Source organism: Geotrypetes seraphini, chromosome 6 (genome assembly GCF_902459505.1).
Source record: "Geotrypetes seraphini chromosome 6, aGeoSer1.1, whole genome shotgun sequence".
Lineage (NCBI taxonomy): Eukaryota > Metazoa > Chordata > Amphibia > Gymnophiona > Dermophiidae > Geotrypetes > Geotrypetes seraphini.
Window position 1 is genome coordinate 59,158,738 of NC_047089.1, and position 27,828 is coordinate 59,186,565.

Below are 27,828 nucleotides of genomic sequence, written 5' to 3' on the forward strand. Positions count from 1 at the left end.
GTAGCCTTCCTCTGGACCAACTCCATCCTTTTTATATCTTTTTGAAGGTGTGGTCTCCAGAATTGTACACAATATTTTAAATGAGGTCTCACCAGAGTCTTATACAGGGGCATCAATACCTCCTTTTTCCTACTGGCTATACCTCTTCCTTTGCACCCTAGCATCCTTCTAGCTTTCGCCGTCACCTTTTCAACCTGTTTGGCCACCTTAAGACAAAACTATGATGGAAACAGAAAACACAGCTTTTAAATTACTAGCATTTACATAGAAACATAGAAGATGATGGCAGATAAGGGCCATAGCCAATCAGGTCTGTACTACTAGTTTCATTGCACAGCACTCATTCTTTACATCTCAGTCCAACTTTCAGGCTGGCCAAGGGACAGAGGCTGCCCTAGTGGTCTTACTAAATGGCCTACAGTTAGAAGCAAGAAAAGGACAAAAGTCCCTCACAATCTTGTTGAATCTCTTGGCTACTTCAATCAGGTTCTTTTAAATCAAATTAGTGGTCTCGATATTGGGGATGTACTCTTGACATACAAAAATGGAGCAAGCTTGCAGTTATCTAATACAGCAATATGGTTCTTCAGTTTGGAGAAGAGATGATTCAGGGGTGATATAATAGACGTCTATAAAATACTGAGCGGAGTGGAAAGAGTAGATGTGAATCACTTGTTTTTCTCTTTCCAAAAATACTAGGATTAGGGGGCATGTGACGAAGCTACTAAATAGTAGATTTAAAACAACGCGGAACAAATATTTCTTCACACATGTAATTAAACTCTGGAATTCGTTGCCGGAGAATGTGGTGAAATCAGTTAGTTTAGCAAGGATTAAAAAAGGTTTGAATAATTTCCTAAAAGAGAAGTCCATAGGCCATTACTGAAATGGCCTGGGGAAATCAACTACTTATTCCTAGGATAAGCAGCATAAAATCTGTTTTACTACTTGGGATCTTGCTAGGTACTTGGGACCTAGGTTGGCCACTGTTGGAAACAGGATACTGGGCTTGACAGATCTTTGGTCTGTACCAGTATGGCAATTCTTATGTTCTTAATAATGCTCTCTAGAATTCAATGAGAAAATGTTAGCTAGGGTTGCGAATGAGCATTACATGATAGTATAGGAGGAAGGTTTGGTAGACCAGCATCAACAGGGATGGAATTAAAAATAAATAAGAGAGCTGACTAGATATATTCTTACCTTTTTCCTATCCCCCCTGCCTGCTCTTCAATGAATACAATCTGAGAAAGTGGGATGCCAATACAACATTCCTACATAGATAACAAAATACAGGGGGAAAAAAACCAAACATAAGTGACTGAAAAAAACATGCTTTATGTTTATTAATGAACTTACTATACTATTCTTCAACAAAAGACAGCAGTTGACAATAATTTATAGCTGTTGTTGGTAGTTAGTGATCATAGTTGTAAGCCAACAGCTTATGTACTCCCAGTTCCAAAATGGCAGCTGCAACCTCTTGTGGCATTCTCATAAGGCTGCCTTGGAAGTCACAGTTTTCATTTTGAATATGAAGCCACCAGATGCTCCTGCCCTGAAGAAGTCACTAGACCAACAGGGTCTTTAAAAGTTAGGCCTGTGGAAGGCCTACAGGAGACGGGGAGGAGAAGGGCATGTGGAGCTAGTGAGCAGACCAAGTTTTCTCTCAGGGATGAGAGAATGGCATGGAGGGGGGAGGTCTTGAAATGGTAATAGGGCAGGGGGCATATTTTCAGTTTTGGTTCTGGCCAAAACTGAACTGTGCATTTGGTTTCAGTCATCCTTCCAGTTCTAGTTGATTTAGAAGCCAAAAAGGAGCAGGAGTAAATTGTTTGGCCTCACAAAAATACACAAACACTATAAAATATGAAATACCATTTAAAACACGGAGTTTTGTTGTATACTAGAGTGGAAGAGTGGCTTAATGGTTAGAGCAGCAAACTGACAAGGGAAGCACAGTTCAAATTAGAGAGTTGCACGGGGACAGAAATCCCACCCATCCCCGCCAGGATCCTCTCCATCCCCACCCATCCCCGCAAGGAATTACCTCCATCCCCGCCCGTCCCTATAAAAAGCAGCAATTACTTCTGACAGGATCATCAATTCCACAGGTTTTTTTGTGTTTGAGCTGCTGTTTTCCTTGTGGAATCTCTTTGGTGGAACCCTTTTTTTGTTTTCTGTTCAGGTAATTAACTTATAAACCCCCTTTTTTACTAAGGCTGACGTGTCCATTATATTATATGGACGAACCCAGCTTCCAAAGCCTTCCATCCCCGTGGGAGTCTCGTTGGCTAGAGGGGGGTCCCCATGAGAGTCCCGTGGGCCAGAGGGGGGTCCCCGTAGGAGTCCCCGTGGGTTAGGGGGGGATTCCCGCAGGATTCCCGTGATCCCCGTTCCCGTGCAGACCTCTAGTTCAAATCCCACTGCTGTTCCCTCACAATTAGATGTACACTATGAGAAGAGACTTGAAAATTTAAATACATATACCTTGGAGACAGGGAATATGATGCACAAAAGGGTTCTTCATGGCTGCCACCAAGAATGCTATGCTAATGTATTACAAGGAGCTCATTAATATTCTAAATGCACAGCAGGGAAATGTAATGCTCCTTGTAATGCATTAGCATAGGATTCTTATTGTCTGTTACCAATGATCGGTAGCAGCCATTAAGAACCATTTTGTGCATCGGCAGGAGAGTTTCTTTGCAAATAAGACTAGTTAAAACCAGTCTTACTTGTAAGGAAACCTTTTGTGCATTGGGGCCCCAGTGAACTGATGTTTCCACACTTCTCAAAAAGGTGTCAGCTTCCCAGATGCACCACCCAAAATCCAGGAGGTTTTATTTTATAGCGTACCAAAGCCAATTTACACTTCTAGCTAAGGACAAAAACATTAAGGAACTTGGGGCTAGATGAACAAAACACAGTCATTAAAACTTTGTGAATCACTGTTGGTGAATTTTTTGGCTGACTCTGGAACAGCGGTTGATGCATCAACAAACCTCCTTGCTCAGAGTGACTGACACATGCGCAGAGCCGGTTTGGGGAAGCTCTAACAGCTGAGTGGCAGGTGAAGCCCCTCAGCTGTTGGGGCTTTTTTCTTTAATGGTACAGATGCTATGCTGCCCTCCCCCTCCAGCCGATAATGGCCTTCCCCAAAGACTCCCCTATGAACTGGCACTAGAAGACCCCCCCCCTCCATGGCAGCGAAAATCGGCAAGAGGGATGCCCATTCTCTCCTGCCATAGCGACCCCCCCTGCTCAAACAAAAAATGGCAGGAGGGATGCCCACTCCCTCCTGCCAACGGAAGTCCCCCCATGCCAGGCACTCCTCCAAACCATCCCCTACCCTCCTCCTTCACCCCCTCTAAAAGGCAGGAGGGATGCCCACTTCCTCCTGTCACTGGATGCTCCTCCGATTCTCTCCCTCCCATACCTTTGTGATAAGTTGAAAGCAGGAAAGATGCTCGGTCCCTCCTGCTTTGAGGTGCACCAGTCCAAAATGGCGGGCCTTCCCAGTGCATTGTGTGATGCACAGGGAGGGGCCTAAGGCCCTGATTGTCTCAGATACCTAAGGCCCCTCCCAATCAGACTTTAGGCTCCTCCCTCTGTATCCTGGGATACAAAGTGAGGAGCCTAAGGCCTGACTGGCTTAGACACCTAAGGCCCCTCCCCCGTTGGCAGGAGGGAGTGGGCATCCCTACTGCCATTTTTTGTTTGTGCAGGGTGAGGCCTCCGTTGGCAGGAAGGTGTGGGCAACCCTCCTACCAATTTTCTCTCATGTGCGGGGGGGGGGTGGGGGTGGGGGAGTTGCCATGGCAGGAGGGAGTGGGCATCTCTCCTGCCGATTTTCACTGGGGGGGAGGCCATGCTGATTATAAATATTATATTAATTTCAGGGCTGAACTATCGGTAAGTCACATTAGCAACTGGTCTTGACCAGTTGCTTTTTTCAGATCGCTAAAAGTGTTCAGGTATTTTGTGCATCGCAAAGCGATGTTAGAACATCAATTGCTTGGCTAGTTTAGATGGCATTTCAATATTAATAACCTTATTTGCATGGCCGGATCAGAGAATGAGTGATCATGCAGAAAACCACGCAGTGAGTCGTTTTCTGCATCAGGTCGACAAATGCATTTGCCACTAAGCCAGTCAAAACTGGTTTAGTAACAATTGTTAGACAATCACTGACTTTAGTGCATCTAGGCCTTGGTAAGTACTTACATGATTCTTCTGATCCCTCCAAATCAGTCGGTGTGTACTAAGAAGCAGAATCCCAGTGTCAAGCTTTGCCTAGATGAGCAAAAAAAGAGGCATTATTTTCCACTCACATTACATAAAATTTTATTTCTAGCCTGCAAAACCTTACGGTTCGTTGCAGGTAACAATAGTAAGAAGAAACTATACAAGCACAGTGAATTACAATAATAAAATTCCCAAATATATACAATACATTTACGGATCCTTTTACTAAGTTGCGGTAGCCGTTTTAGCGCACACTAAATGTTAAGGCGTGCGAGCATGTACATTATATCCTATGGGCGCGTTAGCACGCCTTGACATTTAGCGTGCGCTGAAACGGCTACCGCACCTTAGTAAAAGGACTAGTCAATATCACAATCTCTAAACATCTAAAAATTTTGTAAACAAATAGTTTTAAGCACTCTTCTAAAATGATAATATATTGAAATTGATAAAAGATCACGCAGTTCATGTTCCCAAAATCACTGCCTGATAAGACAGAAATCTGCCTTGATATTTCTTAAAAACACAACCTCTAACTGAAGGAAATCCAAAGAATGTTAAATTACTTAAAAAAGATGAGAAGAATTATTAAAGCAGTTTATGGATTTAGTTCGCAGCTTTTTAGCGCGCACTAAATCCATGCTACGCAGCTGGAACTAATGCCAGCTCAATGCTGGCGTTAGTGTGGCCGGCAGTTTAGCACGCGCTATTACGCGCATTAAACCGCTAACCCAGCTTCGTAAAAGGAGCCCCATATTTTAAGCAATTGCTGATGTTATATTGTCCTGGAAGAGCACTGCATTCATAAAAAAACAAGCTACTTGAAACATCAACTAAAGCGCAATATGTGTGGCAGGTGTTAAAATATGGAACACATTGATAGGGCAATTACGCCCTTGTGCTGACAGACTGAAATTTAAAAAACTATTGAAAATGCAGCGAAGTGGTAAGAAAGGCTATGAAGACTCAGCTTTTTGTAATGTTGATTTTATGCTACGTATGTTTTATATGAAAACTGTCTAGATATAGACAGTATATAATTTTTAAAAATAAATAAATATTTCTGTTGGAGCTATGTATTTCAACAATTATGACAGCAAGCAAACTTATTTATTCGGGAGGGGAAGGACTGTAAATTTTGTATCCTTTTTTTCTAATGTCCATAAGAACATTTTTTTGTTATTTCTTTATATTTTGTGTTTTAAAAACACTGTGAAACAGGATCAGTATCCTCAGGTAGGCCGAACTATGGGTGATAAGACAAAAGCAACACCATGTCAGCTTTGAGCTATCAAGATAGCTGGACCTAGTGGATGAACTATGAACAGCAAAGAAGAACTGCACCAAACTGGTTTAGAAGTTGGAGCTAGCACAGTTCAAAGAGGGGGTTAATTTCTTCAGTTGCTCAACTCAGCAACATTGGAGCCTTTGATTGAACTTTGCAAAAAACTTGCAAAGAAAAAGATTCCAATTTTTGGTGACCTGTTAAGTTTTTCACTGATGAAGCACAAATTTCAATTTGTAATGATTTTTGAAGCTGCATGCGATGACTACAACTTTGTGACACCAAGGGCTCCTTTTACGAAGGCGCGTTAGGGCCTTAATGCGCAGAATAGCGTGCACTAAAATGCCGCACGTGCTAGCTGCTACTGCCTCCTCTTGAGCAGGCGGTAGTTTTTCAGCTAGCGCGCACTAATCCGGTGCGTGCGCTAAAAACGCTATCACACCTTCGTAAAAGGAGCCCCAATTGTCAAGTACTATATTGGTAATGTTATGGGGAGGAATTTTTGGCTTCTGGAGTTGGCTGAACATGTGTCCCTTCTATGGAGCAGAATTGTGCCCCCTACTGCAGGTCAAAAATGGTGAGACTGCATCAGACAACAGAGTTGATACACACCCAACTGGCCACATCAATCAACTGACCTCAACCCCACTGAAAGCTTGTGAGTTTTTTTGCTGAAAAGAAAAGATTTGGGAACAGACATTCACTAATTCAGTTGATCTGAAGGCCAAGCCAAACTATCATACAACTGTAACCACAACATTGATAATGAACTATTAAAGAGACTGGCCTTGTCAATTCTAGACTGCCTTTGAGCAGTTATCAAAGCTCAAAAAAGTACCAAACATGCACCAATGGAACACAAAAAAATAATAAAATTGATATCATAAGAACGTTTTAATTAGTTTTTTGCAAAATTATAATAGTATCTAGAATATTTTACTCCTAATCCAATTTTAACTTTGAGCTACTTGATAAGGAAAGTGATGTTCACAATATTTTGAGCACTATTTTATAATCTAGGCATGTACTTAAGAACTCCACCCTAATGAAAAGTATAAGAATGTAAGAACTGCTAAGCTCTCTATAGACTGCTTCTACTTTAACTTTTGTCACTGAATGACCTCTGCTGGAAGAATCATGTAAGTGAAATCACATATGGAATAATCATGTCATAACAAAATTATTTTCTGGATTTTCTACAACTTAATGAAGTATTATGTTTCCAGTATTACTATCACTAACAAAGCAAATGGTGGCAGATAAAGAAAAATAGCCCATCTAGTCTAGTCTATGGCAGAAAATGCTGCTCTGTTCACGTTACTCCCTCCCCACATACCTTCAACAAGCATAGGAGCCAATTTTTCAAAATGAATGGAGGTGCTAAACCCAGTGGAAATTACTTCTCGGATTCAGGCAAGGAGATTGCTCAATATTGGGAGTGCTAACACCTCTGTTAATTTGGGCTGAAACTGCTGCTCTTTGCAGGTCTCCTTCCCCCATACCTCCATTTAGTTATGTCAATTTTGTGCAAGCTTTCTCAGAAGCACAAAAAAGTCATTTTTGAAATGACACATCACTCCATGCAGTTACCCCAATGCTTGGCTTCCATCCTCTATCTTTATCCTATGCCTTTTTGAATTCTATCACTTTTTTAAAATCTCCTTCACATCCACTGGGAGGGCATTTCAGGTATCCACCGCCCTTTGCTCCTAAGTAAGCACAATTTGAAAAAATCTTTATTTTTTGTGGAGTTTAGAGTCATGTATGCCAATGCACCTAAAATATTTATGATGACCAATAAAGTGACCAGAGATTTTCATATTGCATAAGCTCAACCAATCCTAGTCCCTACTGTATCTATAAACTAGATTCTAGTCCTGATATTCTCAGAGAAATCAAACTCTAAATCTCTCTATCTGAGGGAATAAAATCAAGAACAACATAATATGAGTATCCATACTAGGTCTGACCAAAGGTTCATCAAGGCCAGTTATCCTGTTTCCAACAGTGGCAACCCATATCACAAGTATCTGGCAAGATCTCAAGGAGAAAAATAGATTTTATGCTGCTTATCCTATGAATAAAGTAATGGATTTCCCTAAGCCATCTTAATAATGGCTTATGGACTTCTCTTTTAGAAAATGTATCCAAACATTTTTTTAAAACCCTGATAAGCTAACTGCTTTCATCACATTCTCCAGAAAAGAATTCCAGCAGTTCTAGACTCTTGAAGCAGATTCTGTGAAACATAGAGCTTTTGTTGGACACTGCAGCAATCAACTCTGGAATACAGTCTTTATACAGAGATAAAATGGGATTAATAAACCTGCTTTATAATTAATACTTCTGGCATTTGTAAAAGTGTGCAGTTGCTGGTACTTTTATGAATGAAAAGATCAGTTCCCCTTTTCCCTTTCCTTTTGAATTTTTTCATGTTTTGATTTTTTGATTTTTTTTTTTAATTTTGTGGTCTTGGATTTGTTGATGTCTTTTTTTTCTCAAAACAGGATAGTGAAAAATATATATCAACAAAAATATAACAAGTACTGCACCAAGTTGATATAAGGAGTTTTACCTATCAGGAGGAAAAGATCTCAGATATTTACCACATAGGGAACATATATGTTTTCTCCCTATATTGCTGTGGCAAGTGGGTGTCTTTCATTGATCAAAAACCTCCTTTAAGTTTTTTTAATTTTTATCATAAATATTTTTAATATAATCTTGATTTTTTATCTTTTTCAAATATTAAAGTGAAACTAACTTCATAACTAAAATAGACTATAAAGTGCAAAAAATATTACTTATCTGCTTCTTTTATGAATGTAGAAATTTCTAGGGAAAGTGCTGAGTGCATAGATGAAAGTGCTTCAATAAAGGTGCTTCGAATAAAGTGCTTTATGCCTGAATGAAAGAAATATTGCACATTAGATAAAGTGCAAATGCTTTAAGCTGCCACAAAATATCACAATAAGCTGGCTAAAAAACAGCACTTATCTCAAGAAGCTATCACGCTATGGAAGTGCAGCGTGTTCAGGAAGTCACTCAGACGCCAAGAAAACTAAAGCGCCGGACATGCTGGAAAAAGCACTCGTAAAGCAACTTTCCACTATATGTTCATTTAGTTCATACTACGGGCCCCGTTTCGCCCCAAAAGGGCTTCATCAGGAAGCATACTTAAAACATAAATGAAATAAGAATTGTTAGAGAAAGATTCAAAAGTTAAAAGTCATTATAAACAATGAATATCATATAGAGTCAAGCGTACTTACTTAGTGTCTGCAAAGAATCAATTCAGTACACATCAAACCCTAAATAAAATGGCGCTTTTATCTAGAGGAACGCCTACACATGCGCATTAGAATCACTCAAAGCATGACAAAATTTAAAGTGATATTCAATGTAGTTGAAAATTAATGACTAGTATGCAGAAAAAAGAAGAAAAAGAAAAAGAAAATCACAGTTAGATATTAGATCAGGCCATCCATGATGTGATGTTAAATAAAACTTGACCATTCGACTTTAGAGTTCAAACCATATGGGTGCACACTATTCAATCTGAAAATCCATCTCGATTCACGTTGTTTGAGACGTCCAATGCGATCTCCTCCCCTAGAAAACTTGGGTTCTACATCAATTGCAAAGCAACGTAAATCATTAAAAGAATGTCTATTTGATTGACAGTGCTCAACAATCACTTCAGAACTCTTTCCCAACTTTAGATTGGATTTGTGTTCACGCATACGAGTTCTTAAATCGCGTGACGTCATGCCAACATAAATTTTGTCACAAGGACAAATGATTAAGTAAATAATGAAGTTGGTTTTACAGTTGGTAAAATGTCTTAAAGTATATCTTTTTTGATCCTGGGGGTTCATGAAATCCTTGCATTCTTTAGTAACCTGACAAATATTACAGCTACCGCATTTGTAATGTACTACCACAATGTCTTTTGATGTAATCTTGAATGGAGACGACGAAGAACTAAGAATTTCTTTTAGATTTTGATTTCTTGAAAAGGCAATACGCAATTTACTATTTCCAAAACACGGATGAAGATTAACAATCTCCCAATTGTTTCTAATAATATCCGCAGCTATATTACTTTTTGAGCAGTATCTCATGATAAATGTAAGTTGATCTTCATCTTGAGCAGGAACGCCTTTTAGTTGTTGCAGCAGATGATCACGGTTCAAATACTTGGCACGTTTTCGAGCTTGATGGAGTGTTTTTTTGGGGTATCCTCTTGCTTCAAGTTTTGATGTTAAATCTTTTGATTGAATATTAAAATCACTCAGAGAAGAACAATTCCTTCTGATCCTCACCATTTGAGAGAAAGGGAGGCTTTCTTTTAGTTTTCTTGAATGACTGCTATCAAATTGCAAGAAAGTGTTCCGGTCCGTAGGTTTGAAATAAACTTTCGTGGAAAAATTATATTGTAAATCCAAAAAAATATCTACATCTAAAAATTGAATATTATCTGTAGAAGATTTTAAAGTGAATTGAATGTGTGTATCACAAGTGCCCAACCAAAAATAAAACTCATTTAATTCAGATAGGGTTCCTCCCCATAGCATGAAAATATCGTCAATAAAGCGATACCAGCACAGAATCTTTTCTGAGAAAGGTGAATGTTGTACCCATTCTTTTTCAAAATTGCTCATGTAAAGGTTAGCGATGGAAGGTGCAAACGCTGCCCCCATCGCTACACCAGATGTTTGTAAATAAAGCTCATTATTGAACATGAAAAAGTTTTCGGTAACGGCTAATCTTGTGATATTGGTGAGAAATTCAAAAGGGATCAACTGAGGTCTGGGCAAATTTTCCAATGTATCTTTCACAATTTGGATTGCAGCACTCTGGGGAATAGAAGTATATAAGGAAACAACGTCCAATGTAACCATGATGCATGAAGAGTGTAAATGAATATTATCCAATACTCGTAAAAAATGAGCAGTGTCTTTGATGTATGAATCACATTGTGAAACTGCAGTTTGAAGAAAAAAATCAACAAATTTGCTGAGAGGTTCCAATACTGAATTCTTAGAGGAAATAATAGGTCGACCTGGGGGATGTTGTAAATCTTTATGGATTTTAGGTAAAAAATATAAGGTAGGTGTAACAGGATGAGGTTTGTTCAAAAATCTAACATCTCTTTTTGTTAAATAACCATATTTACATCCCTGTTCAGTTAATTTCCTGATGGTATTTTGTAGTCTCTTAGTTGGATCTAACTTGATTTTGTTATATACTGTGGAATCACTCAGTTGTCTAAATGCCTCATTCATTACAAATGCGGTAGCTGTAATATTTGTCAGGTTACTAAAGAATGCAAGGATTTCATGAACCCCCAGGATCAAAAAAGATATACTTTAAGACATTTTACCAACTGTAAAACCAACTTCATTATTTACTTAATTATTTGTCCTTGTGACAAAATTTATGTTGGCATGACGTCACGCGATTTAAGAACTCGTATGCGTGAACACAAATCCAATCTAAAGCTGGGAAAGAGTTCTGAAGTGATTGTTGAGCACTGTCAATCAAATAGACATTCTTTTAATGATTTACGTTGCTTTGCAATTGATGTAGAACCCAAGTTTTCTAGGGGAGGAGATCGCATTGGACGTCTCAAACAACGTGAATCGAGATGGATTTTCAGATTGAATAGTGTGCACCCATATGGTTTGAACTCTAAAGTCGAATGGTCAAGTTTTATTTAACATCACATCATGGATGGCCTGATCTAATATCTAACTGTGATTTTCTTTTTCTTTTTCTTCTTTTTTCTGCATACTAGTCATTAATTTTCAACTACATTGAATATCACTTTAAATTTTGTCATGCTTTGAGTGATTCTAATGCGCATGTGTAGGCATTCCTCTAGATAAAAGCGCCATTTTATTTAGGGTTTGATGTGTACTGAATTGATTCTTTGCAGACACTAAGTAAGTACGCTTGACTCTATATGATATTCATTGTTTATAATGACTTTTAACTTTTGAATCTTTCTCTAACAATTCTTATTTCATTTATGTTTTAAGTATGCTTCCTGATGAAGCCCTTTTGGGGCGAAACGGGGCCCGTAGTATGAACTAAATGAACATATAGTGGAAAGTTGCTTTACGAGTGCTTTTTCCAGCATGTCCGGCGCTTTAGTTTTCTTGGCGTCTGAGTGACTTCCTGAACACGATGCACTTCCATAGCGTGATAGCTTCTTGAGATAAGTGCTGTTTTTTAGCCAGCTTATTGTGATATTTTGTGGCAGCTTAAAGCATTTGCACTTTATCTAATGTGCAATATTTCTTTCATTCAGGCATAAAGCACTTTATTCGAAGCACCTTTATTGAAGCACTTTCATCTATGCACTCAGCACTTTCCCTAGAAATTTCTACATTCATAAAAGAAGCAGATAAGTAATATTTTTTGCACTTTATAGTCTATTTTAGTTATGAAGTTAGTTTCACTTTAATATTTGAAAAAGATAAAAAATCAAGATTATATTAAAAATATTTATGATAAAAATTAAAAAAACTTAAAGGAGGTTTTTGATCAATGAAAGACACCCACTTGCCACAGCAATATAGGGAGAAAACATATATGTTCCCTATGTGGTAAATATCTGAGATCTTTTCCTCCTGATAGGTAAAACTCCTTATATCAACTTGGTGCAGTACTTGTCTTTTTTTTCTCCCCTATTAATGCTTTTTTTGTCATCTTTTTGTTAATTTGATAGTGTGGTATCTGTGTTTGAATAATTCTGCAGTCTTCAGTTTCATCTTGTTCTGTTGGGCGTGTTTAGCTCTGAGGTCCACCTATTTATTTTTAATCCAGTCTGTTTTTGGGTAGGAAATTTCTTCTGTAGCTCATTTCTTTTTGGTATCCTACAGAGATGCCTCACAATAAAAGGATTGAACCACCCACACAATTACTAGAGCAAGCTCTCTCTCTCTCTCTCTCTCTCTCTCTCTGATACCAGAGATGACATCAGGATTCTTAACAGAAGGGTATCTAGAAGTTAAGGCTAGAGAAAGGTATGTAATAATAGCCTTACTGGGTCAGACCAATGGTCCATCTAGCTCAGTAGCCCATCTTCGGGGTGGCCAATCCAGGTCACTAGTACCTGCAAAAACCCAAAGAGTAGCAACATTCCATGCTACCAATCCAGGGCAAGCAGTGGCTTCCCCAGTCTGTCTCAATAACAGAGTATGGACTTTTCCTCCAGGAAATTGTCCAAACCTTTCTTAAAACCTTTCTTAAAACTGTTCTTACCACAACCTCTGGCATTGCATTCCAGAGCTTAATTATTAGAGTGAAAAAAGATTTCCTCGTTTTAAAAGTATTTCCCTGTAACTTCATTGAGTGTACCCTAGTCTATGTAGTTTTTGATGGAGTAAAAAAAAAAAAAAAAGATCCACTTGTACACATTCTATGCCACTCAGGATTTTGGAGCCCTCATTCATATTTCCCCTCAGCTGTCTCTTTTCCAAGGTGAAGAGCCCTAGCCTCTTTAGTCTTTCCTCATAAAAGAGGAGTTCCATCCCCTTTATCATCTTGGTCTCTCTTTGAACTTTTTCTAATTTCGCTATATCTTTTTTAAGATAAGGTGACCATGGAGCAATAGAGAGGCATTATAACAGTCTTGTTTACCATCCCTTTTTTAATAATTCCTAGCATCTTGTTTCCATTTTTGGCAGTATAGTATGTCTCCGATATGTGGCAACTGCTAGAAGCCTCAAAGGGAATGTCTCACGGAAGATCTGTATGTATAGATGCACAAGGGGTCGAAAGATTTAGTGTATCAGGGCCTAGAGCGTTGAACAGACAAGTGAAACCACAGAGACTATGGCCCCCACCAATATTTTGCCCAACACAGCAACGACAACAGCTAGAGAGCTTGAGGATGGAGATTGGTTTATTTGGTTCCTCCAACAGAAAGAAAAATGTTCTACTGCCCCTGGATTGTAAAGGAGTTTTGTAGCCTGAGGATGAGCACATCCACACCCCCTTTTCTTAAGCTCATACTGAAGGGAAAGAGGGACGAAACACCGGGCGGGGCCTACCTTCTCTTCTCCGTCGTAGAGCCGCACCCCGCGCTGCTGGATCACTAAGGTCTCACCGATCTCCAGTAGGCCACTAGTCCACACGAACCGATCCATTGTATTATCGCAGTACGGACCCGGCTCCGACCACACTTCCGCGAACAGGAGGAGCCCACCAAGCCGCCACTCCTACATGGGCAGTGCGCTTGCGCGAGTCACCCCATCCCACCCCCCAAAGCGCGGAAGTAGGCCGGACTGTAGGGAGACAAAAACAATTCTCGAGGTTGGGCACAAGCCAGAACTCTACGTTGGGGGGGGGGGTCTTTTATTATGCACGGTCCATAGGAATAAAATGGGTCTTATGGAAGGTAACATGAGAAAAAGGTAAAATTAATTAAAGAAAAAGATCCTCTTGGTGATTTGAAACGTAATCTACATTCTACGCTGCGTGCGTCTGGTAGTGCTATAGAAATAATTAATAGTAGTAGTACACTAAATGGAAGAATGCACCATGCAATTCCCTGTTAATTGCACTATTTTTCTTGACAAAATCCAAGAAATATTTGAATCTATAGTAGGAAGTTTGAGTAGGATTACTGTATCTCTGCATTGCAAAAACATTAGTCTGAATCTTTTTTTTCCAAACGGGGATTGCATTCAAACGGTTTAATCAGCCACCCGCCCTGCCCCTCAGCTAACACCACTGCCTTTCGAACCTCCTCGCAGCCTCCAGCCCACCACTTTAAACAGCTCTGGATAAACGTCTCGAAGCTCCTGATTGGCCTGTTCAATTAAATCCTAACCAATCCAGTCAAACTGGGAGAGTGTGTGGCTGTAACGTGCGAGCTGCAGAGAGTCTGCAGTGGAGATCACAGCTTGTGCCTACTGGCCGTTCACCGTGAAGTCGGCTATTAAAGGTATAGTAGTAGCCTTTCCAGGTGATCATTTTTTATCAAGCTCTTGTACAGTTGGTCTATTTTCGGGCCCATACTAATAGTAGTTCCTTTGTGCTTAAGGATCTTACATGTTTGTATTTAGATAGGTTCCTCGGGCATTCTGATTGCTTGTTTAGAAGTTGCATTTATTCAGAGGGTTTATGTAAGCCGGATTACAGTACGGTTTAGAATTATTCACCGTGTACAGTATTCGTCTCTAGATGGATGGGGCTTTTAACAGTATTTTCTGTTGCCTGAATTTTCGTTAGGGGTGTAGAAACATTGTTAACAAGCCAGTGTTTACTTTCTATTTGCTGACATCTGCTCCTGCTTGAAGTAGATAATCTTGAAGTAGATAATCGGTAAGTTAAGTATGAAAATGGTACACTTTGAGTTAGCTACATTTTATAAAATAAGATGAAGAAGGTCCAGTGAATAAGATCAGAAAAAGTGAAGGTCATACTTTGAATATCTTCTGGTACTTCTAGTCCAAGGATAGGCAATTCCGGTCCTCGAGAGCCGGAGCCAGGTCAGGTTTTCGGGATATCCACAATAAATATGTATGAGATGGATTTGCATGCGTTGCCTCCTTGAGATGCAAATCTATCTCATGCATATTTATTGTGGATATCCTGAAAACCTGACCTGGCTCCGGCTCTCGAGGACCTGAATTGCCTACCCCTGTTCTAGTCCAATAGGTACTGTACATCATTCCTGAACTCTTGGGTAGTCAATCCCTTTCTGTGAGATTCTGTGTCGGGGTTGCCAGATGGCAAAAAAATTTCCAGCCAAACTCATGGCAAAGAGTAGCCCAAACAATTGCTGCTGGAAACATCTCTATTTTATCAAACAAATGTGTCATACAAATACAAAATGTTTATTTATACACTAGTCCATAATGATGTACAAAAGACCAAAACCCAAATACAAAACTTTCAGGAAAAACACTAAAAACAAGCCCTTCATGTAAAAGTCCTTCCCAAAATTAAAAACTCTTCAAACTTCTGGACATGACGGGCTGGTTTTGTATAGGACGCCCAGTTCAGAAGCTGCTTAAGTGGTTTTTGAGAATTGCACATGGGCACCCTATATAGAATCACATCTGTCCTCGCGCACAGCCGCCTAAGCCCACCTAACCAACATGATTCTCTAACTAGCATCTATGGCACAGGCACAGGCATCATGTTGCTGCTGAGCTGATCGTGGCAAGAGAATCTCCCTGCTGCAATCAATTTAGTGGTTGTGGCAGGGAACCCGTCCCCCCCCTGCAAAGATGACCCTCCTGCCGGAACCCCCAAAGCCACCCCCCTGCCTCTGAATGTCCATGGCAGGAGGAGTGTCCTATTCCTCCTACTGTCATCCCTCCCTGAGACATCACTTGGCAGGAGGGATGCCCAGTCCATTCACTTAGGTCCCAGAGTCCCTTTTCTGCTTTCCTTTGTTTTCTTTTTTAAACTGTCTTCCCAGGATCACCTATTTTACATTTTGTCCCATCTGTCTGGCATCTGTCATCCCCCCCCCCCCCAATCTCTATCTTGAGCTCTCTGTGTTCCTCGCCATTCCCCTGCTTCCATCATCCCCTCTGTCAGAATCACCCCTTTTCAAGCAACGTCCCTGTGTCTAGCTGTCCTTTTATGCCCCCGTCTCAATTCTCTCTCCCCATCAAGCATTCTTCTCCAGATCTCTCCCTCTCTGCCCAGTATTACTTCAATGTCTCTCTATTTACACTCGGTCCCCTTCTAGGATCTCTTTTCTGTTATGTTCTTCTTGGTGTGTTGGATCTTCCACCCCTGAGCCAACATCATCAAGTCCTTACCTCATCAAGTCTGCATCTCTCACTCATCCCCTCCCAGCCAGTATCTCTGTCATCCCTGTGCCCTCCAACCAGTTTTATACCCCCCCAGCATCTCTTTTGTCCCTGTACACCCCCCAGTCAGCATCTCATCCCTGTACCCCCCCCCCCCCAGCATCTCTCATCCTTGTCCCCGTCCAATTAACATTTCTCACACTCCTGAGCCAGCATTTATCACCCCATCACTCCCTAGCCAGCATCTCCTACCATTTCTCTGAAGCGATGCTGATTTCACTGGCAACCTGCCACCAGCTCTGCAGCTTTCTCTCCAGTGTCTCCGAGTCCTGCTCTAAGCCTGCACATGACTATCTCCAGACCAATCAGCAGCAGCATAAGCCATGCTCTCACTGCGTGCGTGTTCACCTCACTGCTCAGGATGGCTGTTCCCACCGGACTGGTCTCAACGAGACTTGTGAATTATCATTGGTTCAGCTGGAGCACAATGGACCAATCACAGATGACCTCAGAGTTCCTAAGGTCATTTGTGATTGGCCTGTTGCAGCAGAACCAATGAAAAAAAAATCAACAAACCCCGTTACCCGCCCAATTAAAGAAAACAATAGCCCAAAAACCTGCCACCCACCCAAGCCCTTTATTTCCCACCATTAGGCTTAAAAACTAGCCCAACTGGGAACTGTTAAAAATATAGTAAAATTGTGGAATCTCTTCATTGTGCTGTGGCATACAGTTTGAGAGACACTGGGCTAGTATAAAACTACTTCAGTAACACATGAAATTGGCTGGATAATATATACAGCTAGTAGGAATCAAGCAATGTATTTTGGTTGGGTTTGATTTTGTTTGTTTACCGAGAACAAAGCGGTAAGTTAAAAAAAATTATGAAGAGATTCCACAATTTTACTATATTTTTAACAGTTCCCTTCATAAGTATACACTAGAATAGATGACATGTACTGTATATCACATACGCAAGTCTGTCAATGTTAGTAAAGTCTGTGTGCTTAAGGATACAACTTCCCAGATAAGCATCATTCTTTGACATGATTGGTCCTTGAAAATTAACAGCAAGTAATTTTAGTTCATTTTTTATGCAATAGTTATCCTAACGAGCAACAAAGCAATCAAGGCTTTGTGACCATTTGGATCTTCTTATCTTTGTGAACTTGGATTTTCAGCTCTGACAGAAAATAAATCGAAAAAAAAGAGGACGACTACAGATGGTGGATGATGAAATGTGTGTTTGGTTGTCGACTATTGAGCAGTATTTTGAGTTAATTTGCGCTCCAAAAGCAAGCATATTCATCGCATTAACAATTCTATTCTATCTACTTTAGTTTCACCATTGTTACAGTTTCCTGTACATAGCTTAAAGAACTTTAAATAAATAACTCTCAAATTTAATTTTTGTTTGTTTTGCAATTTTATAATTGTCAGTTATAACATGCTGCAAAAAAACATTTGCTCCATTTAGTGTGCCAGAGCTAAAAATGTTTGAGCCACACTGAACTAGACTGAGAATTTATTAGCATGTCTGTAGATAGTGCACTATTACACTGCGCAACAAATTTTAACTTTTTTTCTGAGGCAAGAAGAAAACGAGGTTTACTTTATAGAATTTGACCTCCTGTGTATGAAAATAGCCTCACTCTTCTATCACGTATAGTTTCTGAGCAAATCACAAATATTTATAGCATGAGAAGTCATAATGTAACGCATTGCGCTAATTTAAGAGTTCCTATAGATATTATTTTCTAGAATCGTTTTGTTGTTGAAGTGCATTTATAAATGAAACTAGGAGCATCTCTAATTAATGTCCAACAATAGTCAGCCAGCATTGATGAATTCCATCTGCCCTGATAGCGTTTCTCCATTGTAGCAATGTCCTGGTGAAACCTTTCCCCGTGCTCATCACTAACACTACCAAGATTATCGGGGGGAAAATCTAATTTGAGGCAAACTGTTTTAATATTTCAGAGATTATTATAATGTTTACTCCAAGCATTAGAAATATAGCGAAAATATTAATTTTTGCATAATAATGCTCTTTAGCCAAAAATCAGAGGGTTATACTGAAAAATTAAGGTCAGTTTTGAGTTCAGCGACCCCAAATTACTATAGAACACCCTCTACAATTCATGCCCCAAAACCTCTGTTGCACTGTTTTGCCAGGCCAAATATTTTCTACACTTCATTTCCTAAGCTATGTGCTGTAAGCTCTACTGAGCAGGGATTGTCTCTTACATGTTTAATGTACAGTGCTGCATATGTCCAGCAATGCTATAAAAATAAGGAGTAGTAACTTGTGTGCTTCTTCTTGATTTTAGAGGAAGAGTGAGAGCCATAAAACTCAATTCAACCATGAAACCTTTAAATCTGGATTTGGTAAGTTATTAGCATTTTATTTTCTGTGTACTTCTTAATTCTTCCTGGCTATGGATATGTTACATTACATTAGTGATTTTTATTCCGCCATTACCTTGCGGTTCAAGGCGGATTACAGAAGAGGATTTCTGGACCTGTCCAGAGGTGTTACAGAATAGAACGAGTTGCTTCAGAGGATTGAAATGTTTTATACGGTATTAGTTAGTCATCATGGATTTTTTGAATAGCAGGGTGTTTATTTCTTTTCTGAAAATTCTGTAGTCTGGGGTCGCAATTAGTAGATTAGAGAGTTGGTAGTCTAGTTTTGCTGCCTGTGTGGCTATCGTACAGTTTTTTCTGTTTGATATCTCTGATTGGAGGGTATGTGAATGGTGTCTGGGTTCTCCTGTGTTTGGTTGTGGTAGTTTGGATTAGGCGGTTGTTCAGGTAGGCTGGGCTGTCACCATTTAAGGATTTAAATAATAGACAGTAGAATTTAAATAGTATTCTTGCTTGAATTGGGAGCCAGTGTGATTCGAGGTATGCCTCGGTGATGTGGTCGTGTTTTCTTAGTGAATAGATTAGTGTCAGGGCTGTGTTTTGTTCTCAGTTGTACTGTGCTTCATTGATGTATTCAGCCACAAAGGTCTGATGATATGGTAGCAATGGTCTGATAATGGTAGCAAATAATCTAAGCTAGTTAAGATGCTGCTTGGTATGTCTTGTCATTGCTTTGTGAGTTAACCACCTGTATGGATACAAAGCAAAGTTATTCCTAATGGGATTTTTCTTTAAGGACTCATGGTGATCCCATCTTACAGTACTTGAGGACTAATGCAGTAAGCTGCACTGCCTTTTAGTGCTGTAGTTTCTGCTTTAGTTGTCCTGTACTAGTCTACTCCTTGATCCTACTCCTGCTTTGAAGGGTAACGCAATGAGCATGCAAACTACTATATTAAAAATGATTCCCCCACTAAAATCTACCACAGCATTTTTTTTCTGTGCTGAATCTTTATGCTAGCCTCCCTATTGTGGGTTACCTTCTATATATTCTTTACTTTTAATTTGTAGTTCTCCCAACTTTCCTATTGTTTTATGTCGGTCAAGTACTGTTTAGTGGGTATTTGTTTGTTTTGTCACCCCATTTTTAATATAAATTGTAAAACGCTTAGAAGCTTTGATTTGCGTTCAATCAAAATTTTAATAAACTTGAAACTAGCTCAAGTCTGGCAGGAGAATACGGCACAGGAGTAGAGAGTGATCTGAGGTGAAGTGCAGCACTTTGCCTTGGATCACCACATCAGTGAAGGTTGATGGCAAAAGTGAGTGGGGAGTGCCTCCCCAATTTTAAAGGTGAAATTTTGGGGCATGGGGGTCTTCTTAGGTTTCTGGGGTAATCTTTTGGTGGGGTTGGGTAGCCCACAAGCCATCGGGGAATCATCTAGTAATAAGGGGGAGTTCAGAGTTCATTGGGCCACAAAGGAACATTTGGGGGAGAGTCTGTGGGTTGGACTCATATTTTTTTTCTGTCAGTGCATGAGCTCATGCTCTAAAAGGGCAATATTGTGCTATAATGCATTTTTACTTGCGGGGTTCTGACAGCATACAAATTACAACTGCATTAAAAAGTACCCTATTTGCTTACAGCATTGTGAAGCACAATTTTTGCATTATGCTTGGGCTAAGCAACCATGTAGAGAGCTTCAGTGCACAGCTGTAATGCAAAACAACTGCATTGACCACCCCCTTCACTTGAGAAATGGCGCAATCTGATCCATTGCTGGTTCCATCTGGATTTATAAGATGGTCCTAACTGGAAATAAAAATGGTTTGTATAAACCAGCACTTAGTCTTATTTTGCAGGTTCCCATTTTTACAAAGCTGAGATATACACATCAAAAACCCAAGTGTGGACATTTGGAAATGGAGTGTGGTCTGGACATGACTATGAAATGCCTAGAAAATATACTTTTATTCCTCATCTTAGAAGGGAAATAATGGTGGCTTTACAACTGTTTCCAAACACATTTAGATTTTGCCATTTTTAGAAATATAAGCATATGCTGGTTGGTTTTCAATCTATTGACTTTTTTTTTCTATTGACTTATTTTTTTTTCCTGAATGGATGTTTATGCTATCTACTTCTCTTGTATTTTGGAACAGTGCTTACATCAGCAAATTCTGTTCTAAAAATGCTGCTGAAACTTGAGATAGATACCCTTTCTAAAATGGGGCTAAAATCAGATACTCTAATATCTAAATGTAGACTTTTCAATTACCACAGCTATTTAAAATGTAGCAGTTTCCATCAGAATTATAAGTGAAAATTGTATTTTGGATTATAAAAATAAGATCTCAATAAACTTTTAGATAATGTTTTTCCAGGAAGACAAAGAGAATGTTAGAAAGAGACCTCCCTGGAACAGGCTAACCAGCACAGCTCCAGCTGTGCGTTCCAAGACTGTCCTGTCCACCAAATCGACCACATCTGAAAAGAATGGAAATCCTCCATATTCTGCCTTGAAAGGTAAAACTGAAACTACTGTATTTGAAAGGAAACCTCAGCGTATTTCTCACAGCCAGTCCTTCATCCAGAAAAGAACTTTAACAGAGAAACAGCTAATAGCAGAGAAGCTGAATTCAAATGATGCCTTGCCAAAGAAACTTGTGCTTGGGGTATATCAAGGAAAAGTCATTCAGTCCAAAGTAAACTCTTTCCGAAATACTTCAGTTGAGGCTAAAAAGGGTCCTTTGCAGAGCAAACCACATCCAATTACAGCTTCAAAGCCAGAAATAAAATCTCAGTCTGCTAGTGTGGCAGTTAAAGGAGTCAAACCTAAAGACACTCTCCCTTCTAAGAGCGGGCATGCTCCAAGACCCAGTAGCAATTTAGTCTTCTCAAAAGGTACAGAAAAGCATGGCCTGCACACTACATCTCATGGTATCGTAGCTCAAAAGCAGTCTGAGAGAAATGGACTCCCCAAATCGATTCCTCCTTGCAGTTCTAGAACAAATACTGTGTCTGGAGCAAAGGGAGTAGACATCGTATCCAAAAGAATATTGGGAGCATCCGCAAAGACTGTTCCAGCTACCTCGGGTGTCAGTCTGAGTCAGGACCCTAAAGTTGTTGTCTTTAATAAAAGAGACAAAGAATCTGCAGAAGAACGAAGGTATGGGCTTATTTTTAATTATGTAAACCATGTCCATTCTATATGTCTAGATATTGTAAAAGTTTTGTTTTAACTGTTTTCTTCCATGGTTGTTGGATAAAATAAAACATTAAAATATGATGATGATTTTGCTCAGGGGGTTTGGTAGTGATGTGTCAATCTCTTTATAGGTTTGCGATCTCCTCTATAAAAATTTACTATCTTAGGTTGATATTAGCAGAAAATATATGGTTTATTTCATATTGTGTGAATCTATTTCTGTAATTTTGCTTGAAAGGAGTACAAGATATTGAGGTGCAACACTTCTACACTGAAAAAGCCAAAATGTTAACATCGCCTGGAAAAAGGTTGCATCCTTGCATTCTGATTTAGTCCCTCACCTCTAAAATCATTAATTTTTAGTCCCCAGTGTAGTTCCCCAGGCCACACAGCTGCAAAACCCTAGAAAAGAGCTTGTGAGCATCTGCAGGGGCCATCTGGACGTCCTGGTCAGGGGTTTCCCCTGAATCCATCAATACGATATTTGAAGCTTACATGATTAACAAGGGCCGCATGGAACCTTTGGGGTTTGCGGCCCTGCTGGCACCCCCTCCCCTCCCCCCCCCACTGAGCGCAATTCCCCAGCAACAGTTGTCAAGTGCAAGACGGGAAAGTTCAGTCTAAGGACGACTGGGATGAAATGGGCTCTCTTTCAAAGTCTTTACTGTCCCAGTCAGGATCCTCTGTAGCAGGTGATGCTGCTTTATCTCTAAGGGGCTGGATCCAGATCTGGTGGAGGCCCCTGATCTTGGAGAGAATCCAACTGTGCACAGGCTGTTGTAAGCCTTCAGTGCTTTTGGAAGTGATCATGGAAGCCTTCCAGGAATTAAAGATAGGCTCCACAGTCTCGCTTAGGTAGATGTTGCAGCGTGGCCAGACGCCAGGTTTGGGGCATCTGTGTTGCGAGCTGCAGCTCCAGTTTCCCTTCCTTAAGGTCTGTTTTGGAACATCCCACTGATCTAGAACAGTGGGAGGTACACTATGGAAGGAGAAATTGGCTGATTAATTTTCTTTCCATTAGTCCTTTGCACTATTCCAGAGGCACTCTCTGGCATTGCTCTATGGTCGAAGCTGTGCTTCTACTGCACTGTGGATTCTTTCCTTTAATGGTGAGGAGGGAGATGATTGAAGTGGTGGTTTGACTTTCGGGTTCTGTTTCCCTCTGCTTGTCTACGTTAATACTGAAGAGCTGGGAAGGAGGTTAGGACATAACTGTCCCACTGGTCTAGAATAGTATGAAGGACTAATGGAAATAAAATTTATCGAGTAAGACCTAATATCTCTTAGGCCATATCTATATTTTGGGGGAGTTTCAGCCTTTTTTTGGGACCTTTGTAAAGGGTGTCCAACTAAATGTGAAGAAAGAGATGGTGGTTTCTGGGGTTTTGCTTGGATTCTGCCCTACCAATTGGAAAACAAATTTTGAAGACCATTCAAGGAGGATATGCTCAGCTATATATTTTGCACAGGCTGAAATCTATGTTAACACCCTATGATTTCAGATCAGTAGTACAAGGCTTAATGTCAAGATTAGATTATTGCAACTTGCTTTATCTCGGAATAGCCAAGACAAAATATAAAGCATTACAATTGCTGTTGAATTCAGCTGCAAGGCTGATTACTGGGGTCTCTAGAATAACACATATTATACCTGTTTTGAAACAGTTACACTGGTTTGTGATACAGCAGAGTGTGTAATATAAGGTGTTATCCATAGTAGATCAAGTTTTATATCGGATGGCTCCAGTGTAGTTTCAAATGTTACAAGAAATATATCGACCAGGAAGAATATTGTGATCAGAGGGTGGGATGAGATAGACAGTGTCTAGGGAATTAGGAGTGCACTATGCTGTGATGAGGGCTGCAATGTTCTTAATAGCTGGTGTAAAAATGTGGAATGCATTAACAGGGAGCTTGCAGCTGTGCTGATCATGTAAATTTCAAGAAGTTGCTGAAAACATTTGTTAATGCATTTATGTAATACAGTATATCTTAGGAGTTAGTAATGAAGATGTAAAGTAAGATGTTCTTGTCTTCAAAATGATATTTGTCTTAATGACTGTATGTTTATATAACCTACTGAATCGGTGACTTGGGGAGCAAAGCAATCTTGTCTTTCAACATTCTCATTATTTAAATGCCACTTATAGCTAGATTCACTAGCAACTCAATCACTGTTGGCCGATTCTCTGGCTGATTTTTCCAACAGTGATTGATTCATTATTAAGTTTGCATGCAAATGATTTGCACGGAGGTGGAAAAAATTTGCATGCAGACCCACCGACTCAATCGCTCAGTGAGTGATTTGAGACATGCGCAGAGCCCTGATAGTAGTGACAGGAGAAGCAGCCTCCTGTCACTGCTGTCAGGGCTTCTGCTGGGGGGTTTAAAAAGCATTTTTTTAAATGGCACAGATATTTTGTGTGTATTACATATGCAAAATATCTACCTGAAAAAAGCGCCTCCGGACAGCGCGCTCCCTCCCCGAACCAAAACAATGGCAGGACGGATGCCCACTGCCACCAGATGTTCCCCCCTCCCCTGAATATGGCATGAAGAATGCCCACTCCCTCCTGCCACCATACTTCCCCCCCCCCCCCCATTGTCTCCTTCCTCCTCCTCCCCCGTGCCGAAGAACCTAAGTATGACAAGAAGGATGCCCACTCCCTCCTGCCACCCACCCCGTACCTTTAAGTCAGGAGCAGAAGGGGTGCTCAGTCCCTCCTACTCCTCCGCCAGCCGCCGTCAGCAATGCGGCCCTTAGGCCCCTCCCCGGTGGCTGTCTTCTTTTTTCTGTCAGCGTATACTTTTTTAAAAATGCTGTGGTAACTTGCATGCCAGTAGTTTACTGTATCAGGAGTAAGAGATTCTTTTAGCATGTGCCTTAGAATATTGTGTACTGTTTCAATGCACTGCTTATTATAATGAGCCCTTAATTAAGAGGCCCCTAACTATATCCATTGTGCTCATTCTGTGGAGAGTAAGATTGATAGCTGTGGTGTTTTGATGCATAAAATAAATGTTCAAATATGTATGTAATTTGGAAAACTTAGTTTAAGAATATTAAGAGGTTTAGAATTTGTACTTGCTCAGGGATTTAAGTTGGTTTGTTCTTTTTCCTTCCCCTCTTCTTTTTTACATTTAGGGCTCGTATAGCTCAGTGGAATGCTTCAAAAGGAAGGGTGATAAAAAAAACCCCTGTCCAAGCACCAGAGGTAGCTCAGACTCAGGAAGAGGTGTCAAAAGACCCATCGGTTCAGCCCTTCTGGATCACCCTTCTAGAGGAGGATGAGCAAGGACTATTCACAGAAAAAGTTAATAAAACAATTGCAGAATGCATTAAGCTAATTGACCAGGTATAATTTATCAGCCACTTATATAAACAGATAACAGTAAATGTGTGTAACTTCTCAATCACTACCATGTATATTGTCGAGGTTTTGAAAATTTGTATAGGACTTAGGTGGGGTGACAAATGCATGATATGTACCCACACTGCTGCACATACTCATCACTAATATGTTTCCTTCTTATCCTGCCAGACAGGTTCACAAGTTTTAGTTTTATGCTCTCCTGTCAACAGATGAAGATAGTATTTCTTTCCTTATGCAATAGGCACTGGTATAATAGGTTGATAAGATTTATTTGATTATACTGCATATCATTAAAGTATCCATAAAGTTTACAATGTTAAAAAAAATTCTGAGCATAATTTATGTATACAGGTAGTCCTCGAGTTACAGATGCCTGACTTAAGTACGACTCATACTTAAGAACACAGTTGTGGCTTCATTTGATTTCACTGAAAAGTATTTCTAGTGGCATAGACTCCTACACTTCTCCTGCAAAGAAGTTAAGAGGATTGTTGCTCACCAAGTCCATCTATTGGCACTTATACAATCCTACTCCATTACTGAACAAGTGGGTAGTCAATCCCATTTCATGAGATGTCTTGTAGGAAGCCTTGTTAGCATAACATTTTGCTCCTCCTCTCTTACTTCTTAGACTGCCCTCCAACTTCCATTCCTACAAATGAGAAGCATCAGGAATCTCTTTCCTCCCCCACCCAAATATCATTCTCCTCCTTGTCCTCCACCCTCGTCTCGTAATTGATTCCCTTGCTCCTGCCCCCAGGTGACCGTCTAATCTGCCGGTTCATAATTTGTGCTGTCAGCAATTGAAGCAGGGCACTGAAAGCTGGCTCCTGTCGTGCGCTGAGGCGCTTCCCTGCTCGGCGGTGTACTGCGCATGTGGAGGCACGGAGTTTTAAGTGCACATGCGTGCTAAGGGTTTTATTATTATTGATGATCCTTTTGTGCAAATTAAAACAGATCTATTACTACTATCACATTTTCTACTACCATTACTACTACATCTACTCTCTTGTTATCTGCGAGGAAAATCAACAGTACCGGGCTGTACACTTCTCCCTCCGTATTCGCTGTGATAGGGATTAACAGAACCGCAAATACAGAAAAACCGTGAATAACTTTTTCATATGTTGTTCACTGTTTTCTATTAAAAACCATCGTGAATATGGTGAAACCGCGAATAACATGGTGGGAGACTTGGCCTGTTCATGAAGGAGAGGCAAAACACGGTGAAGAAAGTGCTGGGATTCAGCAATTTCTCTATGCAAGCTGACATAATTTGGGGGGAGGATCCAGCAAGCTAAAAACCGTGAATGCTGAAGCCGCAAATATGGAAGGAGAAGTGTATAGTGAATATAAATGTTAATTTTTATCTGACCCTCACGGACCCCCTGAAACCCATCCATGGACCCTCCAGGTTAAGAACCCCTGATCTAGACCTCATCCCCTGGTCTAGATACCAACCGTGGCCTCGGGGCATCCTCCTACACATCTTTCCTTCCTGGCCCCTGATAGACCGAATCCTTCAATTCATCAGGGAAAGATGATTGCAATTCATCAGAGAAAGATCATTCTAGTGGCTCTCCCTTCAACCCAACTTCCCTGCTCTAGACTGCTTCCTCCATTGGCCCCATGCTACACAAAACACCCCCTCCCCCATATTAAAAAATAAAAGAAATCCTGGATGGTCTAACGGCCCCCTGACTTCCTTCCTCTCACTCACAGAAATCCCTGGTAGTCTAGTAGGTACCCCTGATCCCATAGGAGGGAGCAATGACCACTCGCTCCTGTCTCCAGGTACTGTCTTCTGTGCTCTGCCCTGTAGGGTGCATCCTGGGATGCACAGGGCAGAAGGCATGTCTACATATAAGGAAATTTCTCCCTTTTATGGTAAACAGGCCCTACCTAGTGTATCCCAGGATAAGACACTAACATTTTTGCATATGACACCTGGAGTGGACATCATTTCTGCCTCCTTCCAGGTATGATATCTAGGGGCCTTGGGTTAGGGGTGGTGTGGCCTTCTAGACTACCAAGGAGTGTTTTTATGGGATGGGGTGTGGTGGGTGGTGGAATAAGTCCCTAGACTTCAAGGGAATTTGGCAGGGAGAGAGAGTAGCCATTAGACCATCTGGGAATCACTAATTTATTTATATATATATATATATATATATATATCTTTTTTTTTTTTTTTTTTTTAAATTTTTATTTATAAATTTTCCATTCTTACAATATTTGATTCATATATAATATTATCAATTATTACATAACAAAATTTTATCGTTAATAATTCATATTATTTAAAATATAATATGATAAAGATTATACAATAACATATAGAATATAAATCCCTTTCCCTTTTTATATAATATGTTTCCATTAATTAATCAGTTCCCACCCCATTCATATATAATTTTTATCATTGTGCTAAGAAACTAATCATTAGAATAATTTGTCAATGGTTGCCAAATTTTCTTGAAATTAGGAAGATTTCCCTGTTGTAACGCTATTATTTTTTCCATTTTATAAATATGACAGACAGAATTCCACCAGAACGTATAGTT

The 27,828-nt window shown here is 40.1% G+C and overlaps 2 protein-coding genes across 3 annotated transcripts in view; one reads left to right on the forward strand and one right to left on the reverse strand.

The window, feature by feature from the left end:
* The window catches only part of VPS36 (vacuolar protein sorting 36 homolog), a 70,510-nt gene extending 56,174 nt beyond the window's left edge, over positions 1-14,336 (reverse strand). Inside the window, exons 1-3 of the mRNA XM_033948876.1 lie at positions 13,597-14,336; positions 4,228-4,296; positions 1,204-1,274 (exon numbers count right to left, since the gene is read on the reverse strand). Coding sequence (XP_033804767.1) covers positions 1,204-1,274; positions 4,228-4,296; positions 13,597-13,692 — 236 coding nt within the window. The 5' untranslated portion in view covers positions 13,693-14,336. The remainder of the gene's footprint in view (positions 1-1,203; positions 1,275-4,227; positions 4,297-13,596) is intronic.
* Positions 13,810-27,828, forward strand: part of CKAP2 (cytoskeleton associated protein 2) — a 48,985-nt gene continuing 34,966 nt past the window's right edge. The window contains exons 1-5 of one of the 2 annotated variants that reach the window (XM_033948875.1): positions 13,819-13,959; positions 14,302-14,492; positions 18,648-18,705; positions 21,070-21,854; positions 25,039-25,249. In XM_033948875.1, the coding sequence (XP_033804766.1) occupies positions 18,682-18,705; positions 21,070-21,854; positions 25,039-25,249 (1,020 nt within the window). In that variant the 5' untranslated portion in view covers positions 13,819-13,959; positions 14,302-14,492; positions 18,648-18,681. Of the gene's footprint in view, positions 13,960-14,301; positions 14,493-18,647; positions 18,706-21,069; positions 21,855-25,038; positions 25,250-27,828 lie in introns of both variants that reach the window. The other variant, XM_033948874.1, reaches the window with a different exon arrangement.